Source organism: Elephas maximus, chromosome 9 (assembly GCF_024166365.1).
Source record: "Elephas maximus indicus isolate mEleMax1 chromosome 9, mEleMax1 primary haplotype, whole genome shotgun sequence".
NCBI lineage: Eukaryota > Metazoa > Chordata > Mammalia > Proboscidea > Elephantidae > Elephas > Elephas maximus.
Window position 1 is genome coordinate 88,085,817 of NC_064827.1, and position 20,139 is coordinate 88,105,955.

Sequence of the window (20,139 nt, forward strand, 5' to 3'; positions counted from 1 at the left end):
TGTGATTCGATAAAACTGTATGAAAATTTTGTCATGTAGAGAACCTTAGCATTAATAGACAATTGTCCTTTTTAGGAAAAAAGAGTAACCCCACCCACTTTTTCTTCTTTATATTTTAGTTCATTTAATTTTTAAATTTTCCCTCCATGTCTTCTTCCTCCTCCTTTTTTCCCCCCTCCTTCCCAAGCTCCTCCACTTTCTTCTTCTTTGAATATGTGGAAATTGCTTGCTGTAAATTTTGACTCTGGTATTTTTTTTTAATTTGCATATTCTTTTCAAGAATCTTTAGCTTTGCTGCTTTCAAAAACAAAATGCAACAAAATTTTAAGTCCCATGTATTATTACTATTAATAGAAATCCATTGTCATCAGTACCTTTTAGTAATATTTCCTATTAGCAAAGCTTATGCTTTCTGACAGTAGCATTTCATTAAGAACACATCACCAATTGAAGTTCCCAGGATATAGGCTGTGTTTCAGAATTTGCTTTTCTTGTTACCAGATTAAGGTTCGTGCCCTGGAGCAGTTGAGCCAATGAAACATACTCCAGGTCAGAAAGAATAAGAGAGTTTATTAAGGAGATATATACATCACCGGGGACCCAGCAGCAACACAGGCTGTCTCTATGGAGTCCCAAAGAGCAGTTTTACATTAAAGTTTATACAGAATCTTACACGGGTTACAAGTGTCTTTGTAGTCCCCTGCCAGACATTTCTTTATTAGGCTAAAGACATACATATCCGATACCTGGGCTGCAACTTTCCTGTAGGGGGTTGTATGCCACAGGTAGTCCGGCCAGAACAAAAGGTTATTTACATCAGTTTAAAACAAAGAACAAAGTCATTAACATTTGGTCAAAACAATGTCATTAACAGAGGTATGTGAGGAGTCAGGCAGAGGAAGAACAGATTATAGGTTTATCATGGCCTTAGTTATGTTGAGCTTTCAGTTGCCCGTTTTGAAAAAGGGGAAAACATGCTGGGTGGTATTGGGGTCATACTCCTCACTTATGCCACAGAAAGTTTGTTCTAAAAAATGGTAGGTTGGGCAGGAATTCCTCTGTAGTCTTGATCTGCTTATGGCTCTCTTGGTATCTTCTCAAATTCCAGGAAAGAGGGCCCTGTGAATGAGATGATTCTTGGCCCCTGTCTGCCTGAGAAGGTCCTATTCCTGAGACAGTGAGTGCTGGTCTCACTCACACTCCTCCTGGTTCTGAGAAGCCCATGAGCAACCCCCACCTCTCGCTTAGTCAAACTTTGCTGAAGTGAACTTTGTCTCTATAGTTTTTGCAAATTATATTTTTACTGCTACAAGTTGTGCATATATTCTAAATAGTATCAAAAATTGTTTGTGTGATTGATAGATCTCTGTTTTAGGTCTATTTTTTAGTTTTCATTTTGAAGATAAGCATCTTTTTTTTAATATTAGAAAAGATGAGTAGGCAAATCAGGGCACATTTATTTAGGCTAATTAATTCAGGGTCTTTTTTAATGTAAATGCCCAAGCAATGCCTCAGGGAATTTCCCTTGTCCTGAACAAGCATTTGAAACCAACTAAAACCGAAATTTTAATGCTAAACATCTATGCAGATGGTTAAAAATACTGCCTAGTTAGACATTTCGGAGTATTTCTAATAATATTACTGGCTTTTCCTGACCCAGTTTTAAGTGAATGCATAACGTTTTCAAAGGGGTGAGAAATTCAGTATAACATGCCTTCTTTTTCTTACCCAGATCCGGTGCCCTCGAGTCGATTCCGACTCGTAGCAACCCTATAGAACAGAGTAGAACTACCCCATAGAGTTTCTAAGGAGAGCCTGGTGGATTTGAACTGCCGACCCTTTGGTTAGCAGCCTTAGCACTTAACCACTACAACTGTTATTTAAATAAATTAGAATTAAGATAGAAAGTCTTTCTTGCCTAGATTAGCCCTAAGTATTAGAAGATGCAGCATACTTATGCTGTGTCCTTTTATACGATTAACACTTTGTTGAGTGGTTCCTAAAAAAGCAGATTTCCTATGTTGCTGATGAATGTAATGTATTCTTTACCTGTGTATTTGAAGGTCATTTATCTGTTAAAAACTGTACTCTGTAGCACAGTGTGATCGTCCTGTAGCAATCAACAAATAATAACAAATATTTTTAAAATATAGCAGTTAGGAATCATTTAGTGTAGAGGTAAAAGTCTTTCCATACCTTAATAATCTTGGAGGGTATTGTTATATTTCAGTATACTGTGAGCACTGGATTTCCGATGACAATCTGAGTCATCCAGCCAAGTTCTGTTGATATATTTTCATTCTGTAAATATTTATCCAGCTCCACTTCTGTGGAAGGTGATCTGCTAATTGCTTTGAAAGACTTAGGTAAAGATACACGATTGCTTGCGTTCTCCAGAATTTTATAATGTTGTAAGGGAGAGATAATTTACACACAAATTATCGTGAAACAAGACAGTATATGCGTGCCAGAGAAGAGGTCCAGAGTCTTACAGAAAAGGATTTTCAGAAAAGGGGTTATTGAAGATATTTCATTTTATTTTTGAAAGAACCATAGAATTTGGATAGGCTAAACATATAAAGTACTGGGTTTAAGATAAAAGCAAAGTATATAATTAGTCTTAACAAGGTTCCCATTAAATGATTTTTAAACATAGGCATGTAAAGAAATAAGCTTTAGTTACATGATAAATCCACTTAATGAATAGATTATTCTTTCCCTCTTTAAAGAAGGCAGAGTAAATGAAATATTATTTTATATATGAGTCTTAACAGAAGTTCAGTAATGTAAAGTTTTAAGACACTAACATGCAAAATATTGTGAATTATTTTTGGCACTTGGGCAAGATAAAGGGTTGCAATATCAAGAAATTAAGTTATTAATCATAAATCTTTATTTTCTAATTGCACTGTCAATAGTTTCTTGGCATCTATTTTCTTTCCTTTTTGGTAGTTTCTGTGAAGATTTCAGTTAAAAAATTATGTATATAGTTTAGACTTATGTCAATCTCTACACAGAAAAAATTTCAATCATTTTTTCTAAAACATATTTTCCCTCCTAAGACGTCCTATCACAAATATTATTCTAATTGGTAAATAAAAACAAAGAAACTGTGAATACAGATATAGTAAAAAAAAAACCTCAACTATTTTATGTATGTATGATAGCACCATAGGATTTTATATAATAAACATAAAATCATTAAAACAGAAAGAACCTAATGGCAGAGTTTTATCTTCCATAGTTCTCTTGAGCCAGGCATATTCTTCTAAGCAAAATTTGGTTAAAACAAAACAAAACAAATTGCCAACAGGAAGTGTTATTGTGAGGGTTAATATGAATGGTTGTTTCAGTAATCATAACACGATTGAAAAACTACAGGTGGGTAAAAAAAAAAAAAATTTTTTTTTTTTTTTTTTAATGTCAGTTGGTTGTGATGGTGGCTTTCATGTTGGTATGATGCTGGAAGCTATGCCACCAGTATTTCAAATACCATCAGGGTCACCCATGGTGGATAGGTTTTAGTGGAGCTTCCAGGCTAAGACAGACTAAGAAGAAGGACCTGGAGGTCTGCTTCTGAAAAAACTTGGCCAGTGGAAACCTTATGAACAGTAGCGGAACATTCTCTGATGTAGTGCCAGAAGGTGAGTCCCTTGGGCTGGAAGGCACTTAAAAGACAACTCGGGAAGAGCTTCCCACTCAAGGTAGAGTCGACTTTAATGACGTGGATGGGCTAAAGCTTTCGGGACCTTCATTTACTAATGTGGCACAACACAAAATGAGAAGAAATACCTACAAACATCTATTAATAATCAGAACATGACTGTACGAAGTATGAATCTAGGAAAATTAGAGGTCCTCAAAAATGAAATGGAATGCATAAAGATCAATATAATTAGGGAGCTAAAATGGACTAGTATTGGTAATTTTGAATCAGACAACAATCATATGGCCTACTGTGCAGGCAGTGACAAATTGAAGAGGGATAGTGTCATTTTTCATTGTCAAAAAGAACATTTCAAAGATCTAATCTGAAGTACAACCCTGTCAGTGATGGAAGACCAGTCAATACAACTATTATTTAAATTTATGTACCAACCACTAAGGCCAAAGATGAAGAAATTGAAATTTTTTACCAACTCCTGCAGTTTAAAATTGATCAAACATGCAATCAAAATTGATAATTATTGGCTACTGGAACACAAAATTCAGAAACAAAGAAGAAAGATCGGTGTTTGGAAAATGTGACAATGGTGATAGAAATAACTCCAGAGCTCTCATGATAGAATTTTATCAGACCAATGACTTATTCATTGCAAATACCTTTTTTCAACAACATAAACAATGACTATAAATGTAGACCTCACTGGTTGGACTACGCAGGAATCAAATTGACTACATCTGTGAAAAAGAAGATGAAAAAGCTCAATATCATCAGTCAGGATAAGACTAGTGGTCAACTGCAGAACAGATCATCAATTGCTCGTATACAAGTACATGTTGAAGCTGAAGAAAATTAAAACAAGTCCACAAGAGCCAAAGTACAAACTTGAATATACCCCACCTGAATTTAGAGACCATCTCAAGAATGGATTTGACGTATCGAACACTAGTGACTGAAGGCCAGAGGACTTGTGGAATGACATCAAAGACATTGTACATGAAGAAAGAAAAAGGTCATTAAAAATACTAGAAAGAAAGACAAAACCAAAATGGATGTCAGAATCGACTCCGAAATTTGTTCTTGAATGTAGACTAGCAAAAGCAAAAGGAAGAAATAATGAAGTAAAAGAGCTGAACAGAAGATTTCAAACAGTGGCTTAAGAGGACAAAGTATTGTAATGAAATATGCAAAGACCTGGAGTTAGAAAACGAAAGGGAGGAACACACATGGCATTCCTCAAGCTGAAATAACTAAAGAAAAAATTCAATACTTGTTTGCAATTCCGAAGGACTCTATAGACAAAATATTGACTGACACATGAAGCATCAAAAGGAGATGGAAGGAATACACAGAGTCACTATAACCAAAGTTGATCGGTTGACGTTCAACCATTTCAGGAGGTAGCACATGAAGAAGAACCAGTGGCACTGAAGGAAGAAGTTAAAGCTGCACTGAAGGCACTGGCGAAAAACAAGGCTTCAGGAATTGACAGAATACCCGTTGATATGTTTTAACAAATGAATGCAGTGCTGGAGGCACTCACTTGTCTATACGAAGAAATTTGGAAGACAGCTACCTGGCCAACTGACTGGAAGTGATCCATATTTTTGCCCATTCCAAAGAAAGGTGATCCCACCGAATGCGGAAATTATCGAACAAAGCTGTGCTGAAGATAGTTCAAGAGTGGTTGCTGCAGGACGTTGATGGGGAACTGTCAGAAATTCAGGCTGGATTCAGAAGAAGACGTGGAACCAGGGATATCATTGCCAATGTCAGATGGATCCTGGCTGACAGCAGAGGATACCAAAAAGATGTTTACCTGTGTTTTATTGACTATACAAAGGCATTTGACTGTGTGGATCATAAGAAATTATGGATAATATTTCGAAGAACAGGAATTCCACAACACTTAATGTGCTCATGTGGAACCTGTACATAAATCAAGAGGCAGCTGGTAGAACAGAACAAAGGAATACTGCGTGGTTTAAATTCAGGAAAGGTATGTGTCAGGGTTGTATTCTTTCACCATACTTATTCAATCTGTATGCTGGACAAATAATATGAAAAACTGGACTATATGAAGAAGAATGAGGCATCAGGATTAGAGGAAGACTCATTAAAACCTGAAATATGCATGTGATACAAATTTGTTGAAAGTGAAGAGGACTTGAAACACTTGCTTTTAAGGATGAAAGACTATATAGCCTTCAGTATGGATTACACCTCAACAAAGAGAAAATAAAAATTCTCACAACTGGACCAATAAGCAAAATCATGGTAAACAGAGAAAATATTGAAGTTGTCAAGGATTTCATTTTACTTGGATCCACAGTCAATGCCCATGGAAACAACAGTCAAGAAATCAAATACGTATTGCATTGGGCTAATCTGCGGCAAAAGACCTCTTTAAAGTGTTCAAAAGCAAAGATGTCACCTTGAAGACTAAGGCGCATCTGACCCAAGCCATGGTATTTTACGCCTTACATGCATGCGAAAGCTGGACAATGAATAAGGAAGACCGAAAGAGATTTGATGCCTTTGAATTGCGGTATTTGCGAAGAATACTGAATCTACTGTGGATTGCCAGAAGAACAAAAAAATCTGCCTGGGAACAAGTGTAGCCAGAATGCTCCTTAGAAACAAGGATGGTGAGAGACTTTGTCTCAAGTACTTTTGACACATTTTCAAGAGGACCAGTTTCTGGACAAGGACATCATGTTTGGTAAAGTCCTTGTGAAAGAGGAAGACCCTCAACAACACGGGTTGACACAGGAGCTGCAACAATGGTCTCAAACATTTCGAAGATTGTGAGCATGGTGCAGGACTGGGCAGTGTTGCGTTTTGTTGTATAAAGTGTCACAATGAGTCAGAACTGATTGGATGGCACCTAACAACAACAACGTGGGTGGGCTGGAGAAAAAGATTGCAAAGTCATTTTGTAGAATGGGCTTTAAACCTAGAGATATGTCCCCGTTCTTCCCTGAAACTTGAAAAAATAGTTTTTGCTATATTCCTACTGTTTCTGATCATAAAGCTTACTGACCAATAAAACATATTTCTGAGTAACACTGAAGCAGATAATAATTTCTGTATCAGTCAGGGTCCCTCTGAAAGGAGAGAATTTAGTGAGTGTATTGTTTAGTAGGTATAAAAAATTGTTAATTAGGTTATTGAAAAGGCAAAAAGAGAACACTAACATATCACGGTAACAAATACGGGAAGCAGCTATCACCCCAAGTGCTGAAGAAACAATGGAAAGAAGTCGAAATTATTTAAACTCAGACATTTAGAGAAAAGACTCACAGAGCTGAAACTCAGACCTGTGAGAAGATGCCACTCAGCTAGTGCCGGTGTCTCCTGGGGAAAAGATTCATCTGCAGCTGTGGGTAGGACCTGTTGTTCCTTGGGTAAAGAAGTGTTTCTGGGGAGGAAACATCACCCCAGGAAGCAAATTGGAAGCCAAAGGAAAGACCAAGTCCCCTCTTAGTATCCCCTGTTTTGCCTTCCATGTGGGAGACCTGGGTTCAATTTCTGGCCAATCCACCTCAAGTGCTGCCACCACTTGTCTCTCAGTGAAGGCTTGGGTGTTGCCGTGATGCTGAATAGGTGTCAGTGGAGCTTCCAGTCTAAGATGGACTAGGAAGAAAGGTCTGGCAATCTATTTTCCAAAAATCAACCAATAAAACCGTTTGGATCATAATTTTCAATCCTGTAGTTCATGGGATTGCCATGAACCAGGAGCCAACTCTATGACAGCTAACAACAATATACAGCCAGTTGGCACAGCAGGAATGTGATTCACAGACTACCCGCACTGGCGTCACGATGTTGAGTATAGAAAGGTGAGTTTGGAGCTGAGAATCGACAGTTCAATCACTAAACCAACTTATTACCAAAGAAATTGACCTACTATGGTATTGAATTTCTCGATTTAAAATCATGCTGCCCATTTCCTTTGAGTTCAAGACCCTGTAGTATTTTTGTCATACTAGGAATACCGGAGGGAAAAAAATGCATCTGATTTGCTCAGTAAGAAAATAAATTCCTTTGAGGGTCTCTTCAAAGGATTCTTTTCCACCAAATAGATTTCAAGTTTAATTTTATCAGTTGAAGTTTTGAGTTTAGTTAACAGATTAGGTTACCTTTGAGAAATAGATTTTTATTTTTCCCTATTTCAGTTTTTCTCTATCTCTTGAGACAGAACTCATTTGAATGGTTTGATAGTACTTCAAAGAAGTCTTTGCCCCTAATTTGTTATCTTTATTAAAAGGAAAGTTATTTAATGGAACGTAGAATTGGTGGTGGGGAAGGTGTACAAGGGAATAAAGAAGAGAGGAAAATATCTTGATTAGCTCTGGAATGCTTCTTTCCACAGATTTTCTAGATCTGAGAGTCTGAGGCTAGGATCATACAAGAACTTAGTTTCAGAGCTTTGGAATATTAACACTAATGTTTAAAGTTATAATAATTTCAGAAATCCCGCATCAGTGTTCAGATGCAAGCTGTAATGCTTAAGGATCTTAGTACTGACTATATACAGTCAAATAAGGAAAGTCGGGGTGAGCACGTGGTGTCAGTCTTTAAATTTGAAAAAAAAAGCAAAACTCAACTCCATTAAGTGTTTAGCCTATCATATTTTTTCCTTTAAAGGGAAGAAGAAGAAATTGATGAAGAGGAATTAGAAAGATTGAAGGCACAGTTGGATGAGAACAAACAAATGATTGCCAATGTCAAGTGCAAGCCTTGGAAGATGGAGAAGAAAATTGAAGTTCTCAAGTATGATGCCACTTTTTATAAATAGCAACACATTCCTTGGTATTGGTGCCCTAAAGTCTCTTGAATATTTTATATATATAGGATATATAGATGTGTAAGTATACACACACACACACACATATATATAGCTGTTGTTGTCAAATTGATTCTAACTGATTACGAATGACCCTATAGGACAGAGTAGAACTGCCCTGTAGGGTTTCCAAGGAGTGGTTGGTGGATTCGAACTGCTGACTTTTTGGTTAGCAACTGTAGCACTTAACCACTGTGCCACCGTGACTCCACATATATGTATATGAAAGGCAAGCTTTATATATAATGTCATATAAAATACTCATATGACCCATATTATTATATATGTATATATAATAATACATAGAATATTAGCATATTAGATCACTAGAGGGACTAGGCTAATGATTATAAATTAGAAACAACTAAGAAAATTCATTGTTTATGGTCTTATAACCTCTATGGCCACTTTTAATCATTTGTTTTTTGGACTGAGAGTTCCTGGTTTCATTCATTCATTACTATCCTTCTGAAATGGATAACATATTTGGATTTAACAAGTTTGTGTGGATTGCATGCTCTTATTTCTTTGCAGGGTCCCGGGCTCAAATAATATTTTCATGTGACAGTTCTCATTAAAGCACAGGAAGGATGTTAAGCCAATAGAACAATAAATAGGATTCCACTTAAGGGTCGTGCTAATAGCCATTCCCTGGAAACACGTCAGTGACCCAGTTTCAGTCTTACGTGGAGTGTTGATGCAGGTACAAACACACTCAACACCCCACATAAGGCACATTGATTTATAAACTCTCAGTATGCAAAATCAAATGGTTAGCCCTTTTTGGGAGATGGGAAGAGATTGACTTCTGAGGATCAACTACATTTTCTTGGTGGTGATTGAAGGAGGTGAAGTATGATAAAAGGGACCATGTCTGTGATAACAGCCATGTTTTTGTCTCTCAGCCATGTGACAAACAACGTTTTCCCATAGAATCATTTTAAAAATAGTGATGTTTCCAAAGCTAACTTCCCTGAGCCTATTTAATCATGCTGTTAAAATTAGAGTATAGTGCTATTGTCTTTGATGAAGAAAGGAAGAACTGAGATAACTGTCAGGGTAACTCATATTTAGTCTTGGTTCTGTAAGAGCTTTTAAAAGAAATTCAGGGCAAGTTAACCAGTAAGCAAGGTACTCAAAGGCTTACACTAAGCAAGGTATGCACGGGCTTACTTGTGTTTACTTCCTAATTTGTAGTGCACAATCTCACTGTAAAAATTCATGTGAAATTGTGCACTACAGATTAGTAAGTAAACATGAGTAAGCCTGTGCATACCTTACTTATTAGGTGATCCATCCCTGAGGAAATTGTACACTATCTGAGGAAATTGTTTAACCTCTCAGGCCTCAGTTACCTCATATTCAAACTAAAGAAAGATATTTTAGATCTACTCCATGACCTGGAACCTAGTCATGATTTATAATATTATTATTTTCTTTTGTTTTGCGGGGTAAGGTTTTCTGATTTCCAAACAGTGGCCTTCTCAGTGAACTTGTGAAACCCCATAAAATTGTAGGCTGGGAACCCCTTGTGCTGAGGCAGAAGAGGGTCTTCTGTGTACAAGTTTGGCCCACTTGGGTCTGAGAAAATGACATAAAACGGTTTTGTTCAGGTTTCTTATCAAGCCATGTCAATATTTTTGTTTTATTTTATTTTGGTTTATTAAATTCACCCACATTTCCCTATATACACAGGCACACGTTCACACGTACATATGCACGCACACACACACACACAATTAGTAGCTCCGTAGATGGGCCCAGGAATGTGGCTCGCTCTTGCCTTCAATCAGAGTGTGTTCTGAGTGAGGTGCTGTGGTCTCTGTGCCCAGTATTTGGAGTCTACACCGAAGCAGAACAATGCAATGAAAACACTTCATGGGCCCATCCCTCTGTCTAGCACAAGTACAATTGATACAGTTTCCCAAAGTCTAGTCAACTAAACAACCTCCAAAGAATTACAGATGGGCCCACAGGGCAAATGAAAACACTGGTTCCATAAAATCAGGCTGAGGAATAGTGCTGGTCTGTAATCAAATGGTTACTATTCTATGATAAAGTCACAAAATGAAGACAGTAACAAAATTAATACACTGGAAATGTATTTTTTCTGTATATTTGTATACATGTTAGTATAAGGATACTAGTTCATCTTTCTAGGAAAGGATAAATCTTTTATTCCAAGATTATTTCCTTTCTAGTTTCTTAATGTTGTGTGTGTGCGTGCCGATCTGCCTGTTTGTTAAAATGGTCTTTGTTTAATGAAATGATAATAAAGTTACATGGTAGTTTTTAAAAAAATACCATAACTTGGCAAAACAGAAGTTTGGGAACCCTTTGTTGGCCCCCAAAATATACTTTGAAATATTAGTGGACCATGAAATCCCAAAATCTGGGAACCACAAGTAATTGTGTATAGAGAGTTATAAAATTGGAAAGATACGATATGGAGTGAGGGGGTATGGATTTTCAAACACACTATGTGAAACCGAATAAGGAGTATCCCCCATTTCCTCCTCATGGAGGTGTAGAAATATCCCCCACATGGCCTTATCTGATCTCCTGTGTGGGATGGTGGGGTAGGCCTGAGTTCAGACCTAAGCTTGAATCTCATATCTTTGATGTAATAGCTGTACCAATTTGAATGACTTGTATCAGGATCTTTATAAATTATACTTATTTACAGGATTATTGGAAGCATAAAGTGAGATAGTTCCTATAAACACTTAGTTGGGTGACAGAACACAGCACATGGCTATAAACACAGGTTGTAATTAGTATTTCATCTCAGAACAGACTGGGTGTTGACTGGTCCCCTGCAGTGTGACCGGAGAGATGGAGAGAGGCCGAGACCTGCAGGGCTAGGTGGGGGCAGACCCAGCTACAGGCAGATCTCAGGATCCTTGGGAGATGGTGATACATTGGCAGTAGTCTGGATAAACAACCAGATTTTGAGCCTCTAACAGGAGAAAATAGGATAGCCAAGGCCTGGGGCCCTGTGCTGGAATCTGAAATTAACTGGTTTTTAGAAATGGGGAGAAACAGGTATTGGCACAGAAGGAAGGGTAATGCCACATCCCAGTACAAGGCCAGAGACTGAAAACTGGGAGTCTGAAGCTGAATCTAGACAATCGGTGTTTTGTTTTTGGCCCATATGTTGTTAGTTTTTTTTTTCCCCCCTTTTAAATAATAAAAATAATTTTTCTTTTTTTGTCAACATTTTGAAAGTGGGAAAGTTCACATAAAAAATCCAGATTTCCAGCTTCTCATGAATATGTTGAAGATCTAAACCCACATTCCTGCCCAAAAACCACAGCTGGTGCCAAGTAATAACTGACCTTACGAATAGAGCAAGGAGCCCTGGTGGTGCAATGGTTAGAGCACTTGGCTGCTAACCAAAAGTTCAGTAGTTCGAACCCGCCAGTTGCCCCACAGAAGAAAGGTGTGGCAGTCTGCTTTCGCCTTGGAAACCCGATGGGGCAGTTCTAGTCCGTACGTAGTAAGATTGCCATGAGTCAGAATTGATGGATGGCAGTGAGTGGGTGGTGGTAGCTCCGGGTTCATTTACTGGCTGATGCGCCTCATACGCAGCCACCACGTGCCTGCCAGTGGAGGTTTACGTGTTGTTATGATACTGAACAAGTTTCGGAGGAGTTGCCAAACTAAGAAGGACTGGAAAGAGAGGCCTGTCCATCTACTTCTGAGTATCAGCCAATGAAAGCCATACAGACAGGGACAGATTACCCAACAAGCAAGGTATGCATGGGCTTAATTGTGCTTACTTACTAATCTGTAGTACACAGTTTCATGATTTCATTGAAGAAATGGTGAAACCCAGGTGAAATTATGCACTACAGATTATTAAGAAAATACAAATAAGCCCATGCGTGCCTTGCTAACTGTAAGCCAGTGCATACCATGCTTACTAGTTAATCCACCCCTGCCTATGGATCACAACAGTCCAGTCAGTAAAGGGTAATGGGGAGGACCCAGAACCAGGCAGTATTTTATCCTGTTGTGTATCATGTGTCACCCTGAGTCAGGGACCAACTCGATAGCAGCTAAAAACTCCAAGATTCAGAACATCAAAGACGGCAGAACGGAAGCAAGATTTAACACCAGAGAAGAAACAACTGTGGCTTCTCACCTCAGCTGGCTAGCTGCTTTTTGGCACTTATGGCTGGCCTGATTATCTTGGACTCAGCCTCTTTGATGAAATTTGTTGGTACTCCAGTGCCCAAGCTGTCTCGCTTTGTAGGCTTTGAATGTCGTATTGAGCGTCTCCCCCATGGACTCCAATCACACTATTAGAGCAAGTGGTCAATACTTGCATAGCACGTGTAGGTAAAGGTTTCTCTATTCCAATGTTATTAATGTGTGGGAGTTAGTCAGGCAAGTTCTCTTTTCCCTTTATACCTTTCAGAGACATCTAACTCTGAGAGAGTACTTCTAAGGTTTATGCTATACCCAGAATTAGTCTCCAGCCGTCTCTCCTGGCTAAGTCTGTAAGATTCCAGATACTAGGTTCAATATATCTGGACACAGTCTTGGTCACAGGTTTGGATTTGAGTCTGGGTTCCAAGGCTTCCCTTCTGGCTCTAGACTCTGAACAACTTGTGAAACTTCTAAGACATATTTTAGAGAGTTAGGCTTTCAAGATTCCTTTGAAGGTAAAGCCTCAGGGAGGGTGGCTTATGGTTCTAGAGAACGTCATGGGAGATCCAGAGGTAGGTCCCACATTATTTTTTCTTTTTCTAGAATATTTATCACTAGGAACATGAGCATTCTTAGCATGTAGGGTCAAAAGATGGTTAAAACAGGCAGTTAATACATACTCAAGAAGCTCTAGGAATTTGTTACAAATCCTTATGGACTCTCAAACTGACTCAGGAACTGGAAGGCAATGTTTTTAGGACAGCAGAATTTACTCTACAGGGTTGAAAAGAAATCACTTCTTTAAAGTTTAATATCAGTTTACTGTCGCTGTGGAACGGTGTTCCCCATGTGTGTTTTACTGCATGCTAATATAGTTTCACGCACTAATGTTGCCTTAAACCTATTGAATAAGAATCTCTAGGGGGAGGGGCAGGTGGCTCTGGTCCAGGACCAGGAATGTATATTTTTATTTCTTACTTTAATAGTCATTGATAGGCAGTCAGGGTTGAGAGCCATTGTCTTCAACTCTGAGAGTATAATTAATAAAGCAGGATACTCTCTCTGTGGGTGGTTCATTAAAAGGGTGAGAATCCATATGTTGGGGGTAAGGAGAGAAAAAGGGGATTTGTGGTGTATTTTCCAGTTGGTTGAAAGTAAATTAATTCCTTTTATGTTAGTAACCTGACTTAAAATTATCTGACAGTGATAGTATTAAGAATAAACTCTTTTCAAGTATTCATAGGTTTAACCCAGAAGTTGGATGGCTAGGTCTTCCTTACCTAACTTGGTAGCAGACACCGCAGATGAAATAAAACACCTGGGTGGAAAATACCCAGTCTACTAATCACTTATCCTGACTCAAACCTATAATTATATCAGAACATTATGGGTGGTATATTAAAAGCCCTCATGGCTAAACATAAATGAGTAACCACCTTATTTTATTATAATGGACTAGGTTTTGGAAATTTAAAAGACTTGGACTCTGGTCTAAGCCCTACCTCTACCTTAAGCTGTCTGGGCCCCAAGTTATGTATTTATAAAATGAAGGGATTGGGTTGTGGCTCATGGCTTTCAAACTGCTGTCCCCAGAGTTCAATGGCTTGGGAAAATGACTTCAGGGCAAGGGGGGCAGAGTTAAGCAGGAGAGCCACAACACCAGCTTCAACCAGAGAAGACCTACTGTTTTCTCTTCTATACAATGTACTTCCATAAAAAGTGCTAATTTGAGGAAAGAGTGCATCTGTGATTATTAAAATAAGCAAAAAAATATTAAAGTATCACTTAACTGGATATTTAAAGAAGTTTATTTTGGGGAGGGAGCTATTCTAATAGTTCATGAGTCCACAAACTAAGTGTCTAAAAATTATACTGCAACTATAATTTTAACTGGCCCTTGGGCAGAAGACATTTTAAAATTATTTATTTTTGTAACAAAAAATGTTTATTTAGCTCTTCTATTAACTGCCTTCCCCCACATGTTTGTCAGTTTGTCATACTGTGGGGGCTTCTGTGTTGCTGGAAGCTGTGCCACTGGTGTTCAAATACCAGCAGGGTCATCCATGGTGGACAGCTTTCAGCTGAGCTTCCAGACTAAGACAGACTAGGAAGAAGGACCTGGAAGTCCACTTTTGAAAGATTTAGCCAGTGAAAACCTTATGAATAGCCACGGAACATTGTTTGATATAGGGCTGGAAGATGAGCCCCTCAGGTTGGAAAGCACTCAAAAGACGACTGGGGAAGACCTGCCTCATCAAGGTAGAGTTGGCCTTAATGATGTAAATGTAGTCAAGCTTTCAGGACCTTCATTTGCTGATGTGGCACCGCTCATAATAAGAAGAAACATCTGTAAACATCCATTAATAATTAGAACATGAAATGTACGAAGTATGAATGTAGGAAAATTGAAAGTCTTCAAAAATGAAATGGAATGCATAAACACTGATTTCCTAGGCATTAGTGAGCTGAAATGGACTGGTATTGGCCATTTTGAATCAGACGATCATATGGTCTACTATGCCGTAAATGACAACTTGAAGAGGAATGGCGTTGCATTCATCATCCAAAAGAACATTTCAAGATCTATCCTGAAGTACAACACTGTTAGTGATAGGATGATATCCATACACCTACAAGGAAGACCAATTAACATGACTATTATTCAAATTTATGCACCAAACACTAAGGCCAAAGATAAAGAAACTGAAGATTTTTACCAACTTCTGCAGTCTGAAATTGATCAAATCTGCAATCAGGATGCATTGATAATTACTGGAGATTGGAATGCAAAAGATGGAAACAAAGAAGAAGGATCGGAACTTGGAAAATATGGCCTTGGTGATAGAAATGATGCCAGAGATCACGTGACAGGATTTTGCAAGACCAACGACTTCCTCATTGTAAATACATTTACGATGTACGTTGTAAATACTTCATAAATGGTGACTATACACGTGGACTTTGCCAGATGGAATACACAGCAATCAAATTGACTACATCTGTGGGAAGAGACAATGGAAAAGCTCAGTATCATCAGTCAGAACAAGGCTAGGGGCCCACTGCAGAATAGGCCATCAATTGCTCATATACAAGTTCAAGCTGAAACTGAAGAAAATTAGAATAAGTTGACAGAGCCAAAGTACAAGCTTGAGTATGTCGCACCTGAACTTAGAGACCATCTGAAGAATAGATTTGATGTGTTGTACACTAATGACTGAAGACCAGATGAATTGTGGAATGACATCAAGGACATTGTACATGAGGAAAGCAAGAGATCATTAAAAAGACAGGAAAGAAAGGAAAGGCCAAAATGAATGTCAGAAGAGACTCTGAAACTTGCTCTTGAATGTTGAATAGCTAAAGTGAAAGGAAGAAACAATGAAGTAAAAGAGTTGAAGAGAAGATTTCAAAGGGCGGCTCAGGAAGACAAAGTAGTATAATGATGCGTGCAAAGAGCTGGAGATGGAAAGCCAAAAGGAAAGAACACACTCATCATTTCTCAAGCTCAAAGAACTGAAGAAAAAATTCAAGCTTCAAGTTGCAATATTGAAGGATTCTATGGGGAAAATATTTTTTATGGGGAAAATATTAGACGACTCAGGAAGGATCAAAAGAAGAAGGAAGGAATACACAGTCATTATACCAAAAAGAATTGGTCAATGTTCAACCATTTCAGGAGGTGCCACATGAGCAGGAACTGATGGTGCCGAAGAAAGAAGTTCAAACTGCACTGAAGGCATTGGCAAAAAACAAGGCTCCAGGAATTGATGGAATACCAATTGAAATGTTTCAACAAACAGATGCAGCGCTGGCAGTACTCATTCATCTATGCCAAGAAATTTGGAAGACAGCTACCTGGCCAGCTGACTGGAAGAGATCTATATTTATGCCTATTCCCAGGAAACGTGATTTTACTGAATATGGAAATTATCAAACAGTATCATTAATATCACATGCAAGTAAAATTTTGCTGAAGATCATTCAACTGCAGCTGCAGCAGTACATTCACAGGGAACTGCCAGAAATTCAAGTTGGATGTAGAAGAGGACTCAGAACCAGGGATATCATTGCTGATGTCAGATGGATCCTGGCTGAAAGCAGAGAATACCAGGAGGATGTTTACCTGTGTTTTATTGTCTATGCTAAGGCATTCGATTGTGTGGATCATAACAAATTATGGATAACATTATGAAGAATGGGAATTCCACAACACTTAATTGTGCTCATGAGGAAACTGTACATAGATCAAGAGGCAGTTGTTCAAACAGAACGAGGGGATGCTGTGTGTTTTAAAGTCAGGAAAGGTGTGTGTCAGGGTTGTATCCTTTCACTGTACGTATTTAATCTTTATGCTGAGCAAATAATCTGAGAAACTGGACTACACAAACGAAGCATCAGGATTGGAGGAAGACATTAACAACCTGCGTTATGCAGACGACACAGCCTTGCTTGCTGAAAGTGAAAAAGACTTGAAGCACTTACTGATGAAGACCAAAGACCACAGCCTTCAGTATGGATTACACTTCAACATAAAGAAAATAAAAATCCTCACAACTGGACCAATAAGCAACATCATGATAAATGGAGAAAAGATTGAAGTTGTCAAGGATTTCATGTTACTTGAATCCACAATCAACACCCTTGGAAGCAGCAATCAAGAAAGCAAAAGATGCATTGCCTTGGGCAAATCTACTGCAAAAAACCTCTTTAAAGTGTTGAAAAGCAAGGATATCACTTTGAAGACTAAGGTGTGCCTGACCCAAGCCTTGGCATTTTCAGTAGCCTCATGTATGTGAAAGCTGGACGATGAATAAAGAAGACCAAAGAAGAATTGATGTCTTTCAATTGTTGTGCTGGAGAAGAATATCGAATATACCATGGACTGCCAAAAGAATAAACAAATCTGTCTTGGAAGAAGTACAAGCAGAACGCTGCTTAGAAGCAAGAATGGCGAGACTACGTCTCACATATTTTGGTCATGTTGTCAGGAGAGATCAGTCCCTGGACAAGGACATCATGCTTGGTAAAGTAGAGGGTCAGCGAAAAAGAGGAAGTCTCTCAGTGGCTGCAACAATGGGCTTAAGCATAACAACGATTGTGAGGATGGCATAGGACCAGGCAGTGTTTCATTCTGTTGTGCATAGGGTCACTATGAGTAGGAACTGACTTGATGGCATCTAGCAACAACAACAACCAACTACTTTAAATTCTGAGCTTTGTAGCACCCTGACCCAATGTTTTTGTAAGTTGGAGCTATCAAGTGGGTGGCCACTTTAGCAGGGGTCAGCCCCAAAGTAGCAGGATTATGAGTTGATCATTCCAGCTTTTTTTAATTGTAATATTCATGTGTGTTCATCATATTTTCTGGTTTTCTTTGTCATATATTATAGGTTACTAACTTACTACCTGTCTTTAGCACATCTTATAAATTATGCCCTCGTCTTACATGCTACAATTTACTTATTAGCTATACTTATATCCTATGTGCAGGACAGTTACATAATTTGAAAAATCTAAGGCAAAATAAAAGTGTTGGGCCCGTTGTTCAAAAATGATTGCGAATCTCAATTATTAAGAATTTCAAAATGGCAGCTGGAGAGCATGTAACCAAGGACATATTCCTTCTGAGAGTAGGGTCTCTTGTAACAGTATATGTCACTGGCCCATGAAGTTGATCCTCCTATGAGATTCATCTAAATATTAGGAGACACTAGTTTACTTACTGTCTACGCTTAAGGCTTCTTGCAAGCTCCAGCCATCCCAATAAAATAACTGAATGGTCTCAAATAATACAGCAAGATCACATCGCAGAATTCAAGGGTGTGTAACTCCAAAGTCAGTGGCCATGTGCTATAGCCAGGATGTTCTTCTTAAATACATTTTGAACATGTCATCTCTATGTTCTGATTCCTTCAATCTCTCCTTAGCAACAAATAAACAAAGTTAAAAGCTTTCACTTTAAAAATGCACTGTGGTCTACAACCTGACTCCCAGCTCACTTGCCAAATAGATTTCTCAGTAGTTATTGATGATGATGACCATGAGTTTTTGGAGATGGACAAAATCATCTCCAAATGATTGTTTTTTTCAGTGGCTTCTGTGTGTCAGATCCTGTGCTGGGAGATTTTCCACATTAATTTAATCCTCATAAGAACCGTGAAAGTGGAAGTAATTATCCCCATTTTACAGATGAGAACACTGAAATTGACAGAGATAAAGTAATCTCAGGCACCTAATAGCTGTCAAGGTGAATATTCAAGTTCACGTTTGTCCATTCCTAAAAACTCATGCTTTTTCTTTTGTGTCACACGGCTTCTTATTTGAACCACGTTTTCCAGTGAAATGAATTTAATATTCTTCTTTGGACATGCTGGGTACATTTTATCACTTTGTTCCAGTCTTGTCTCTTCTTTTCCGTGCTCTACACTTCTTCCAAGAGACCCTGGTTTCAGCAGTTCGAATCCGCCAGGTGCTCCTTGGAAACACTATGGGGCAGTTTACTCTGTCCTATAGGGTCACTATGAGTCAGAATTGATCCGAAGGCAATGGTTTTGGTTTGGTTTGGGCTTGCTTCTTCCAGGCCTGAGTTCTATCTCCTTCACAAAGTATTGTCTCTTTTCTCAACCAACTCCTGTAGAAAGTACTCTATCATTTATTTGGCTGTCTTGTTATACTACTTTGTGTTGCATTTTTAAAATTGTATGTGAATCACCTTTCCCTCAGATTATATTTTGAGCTCCTCAGGACAGGAAAGGTGTGTTATAACTTTGTACTTCCTCAGAGGCTAGCATAGTGCTCTGTATGTAGTAGGCATTCAGTTCATGTTTCCCGTGTGGTAACAGTGTTAATGGTGATTTCTCTTTTTGTTGTACACTCACCTAGAAGGCAAGAAAATTATTAATATACCTGGGACCTTTTAAGTTTTGATGTATATATGAGTAAAGGACAGGAGTATGGAAGTAAAAAGCTTTGATTTGTAGTGTTTGCCAGGTTCCATGGTGTAAATACTCTCGTCACTATGACTGATTTCAGTCTACTGAGCTGGTTTAAGAACCAGCTCACAAAACTCCTGAAATTTAACAATCAGCGGTTCTGCTCCAGCACCCCACTGGGGAATCTAGTAATGCCCTTTGATTAATTAAGCTTACGTTAGAGGGAAACATTAGGAGCAGAGGCTAAAGAAAGAACTGTTTGTCATACTATAACATATTTTCTTTTTTTTTTTTTTTTAGTTAATCTATAATCAACAATAAAATACTTGAACTAGAGCTGCCTGTAAGAAGGACAAACATTCTTCTATAAGAAAGAGCCAAAGTGCGTTAACCTCTTATCCTTGTTTTTATCCTAATACCATGATAGATATCTTTCATTTTATATTCCAGAATTTCCTTCCCAATCTGTTAGCATGCACAGAGAATTTCAATCCTTCTCCCCCTTTCTCCTACTAATTCTGCTCTTGTCTTTCTTTCTT

General features: G+C 38.3%; 1 protein-coding gene across 1 annotated transcript in view; it reads left to right on the forward strand.

Annotated features, from left to right (window-relative positions):
* Positions 1-20,139, forward strand: part of TMC1 (transmembrane channel like 1) — a 143,433-nt gene that overhangs the window by 18,967 nt on the left and 104,327 nt on the right. Inside the window, exon 4 of the mRNA XM_049895003.1 lies at positions 8,315-8,440. Within this exon, the coding sequence (XP_049750960.1) occupies positions 8,315-8,440 (126 nt within the window). The remainder of the gene's footprint in view (positions 1-8,314; positions 8,441-20,139) is intronic.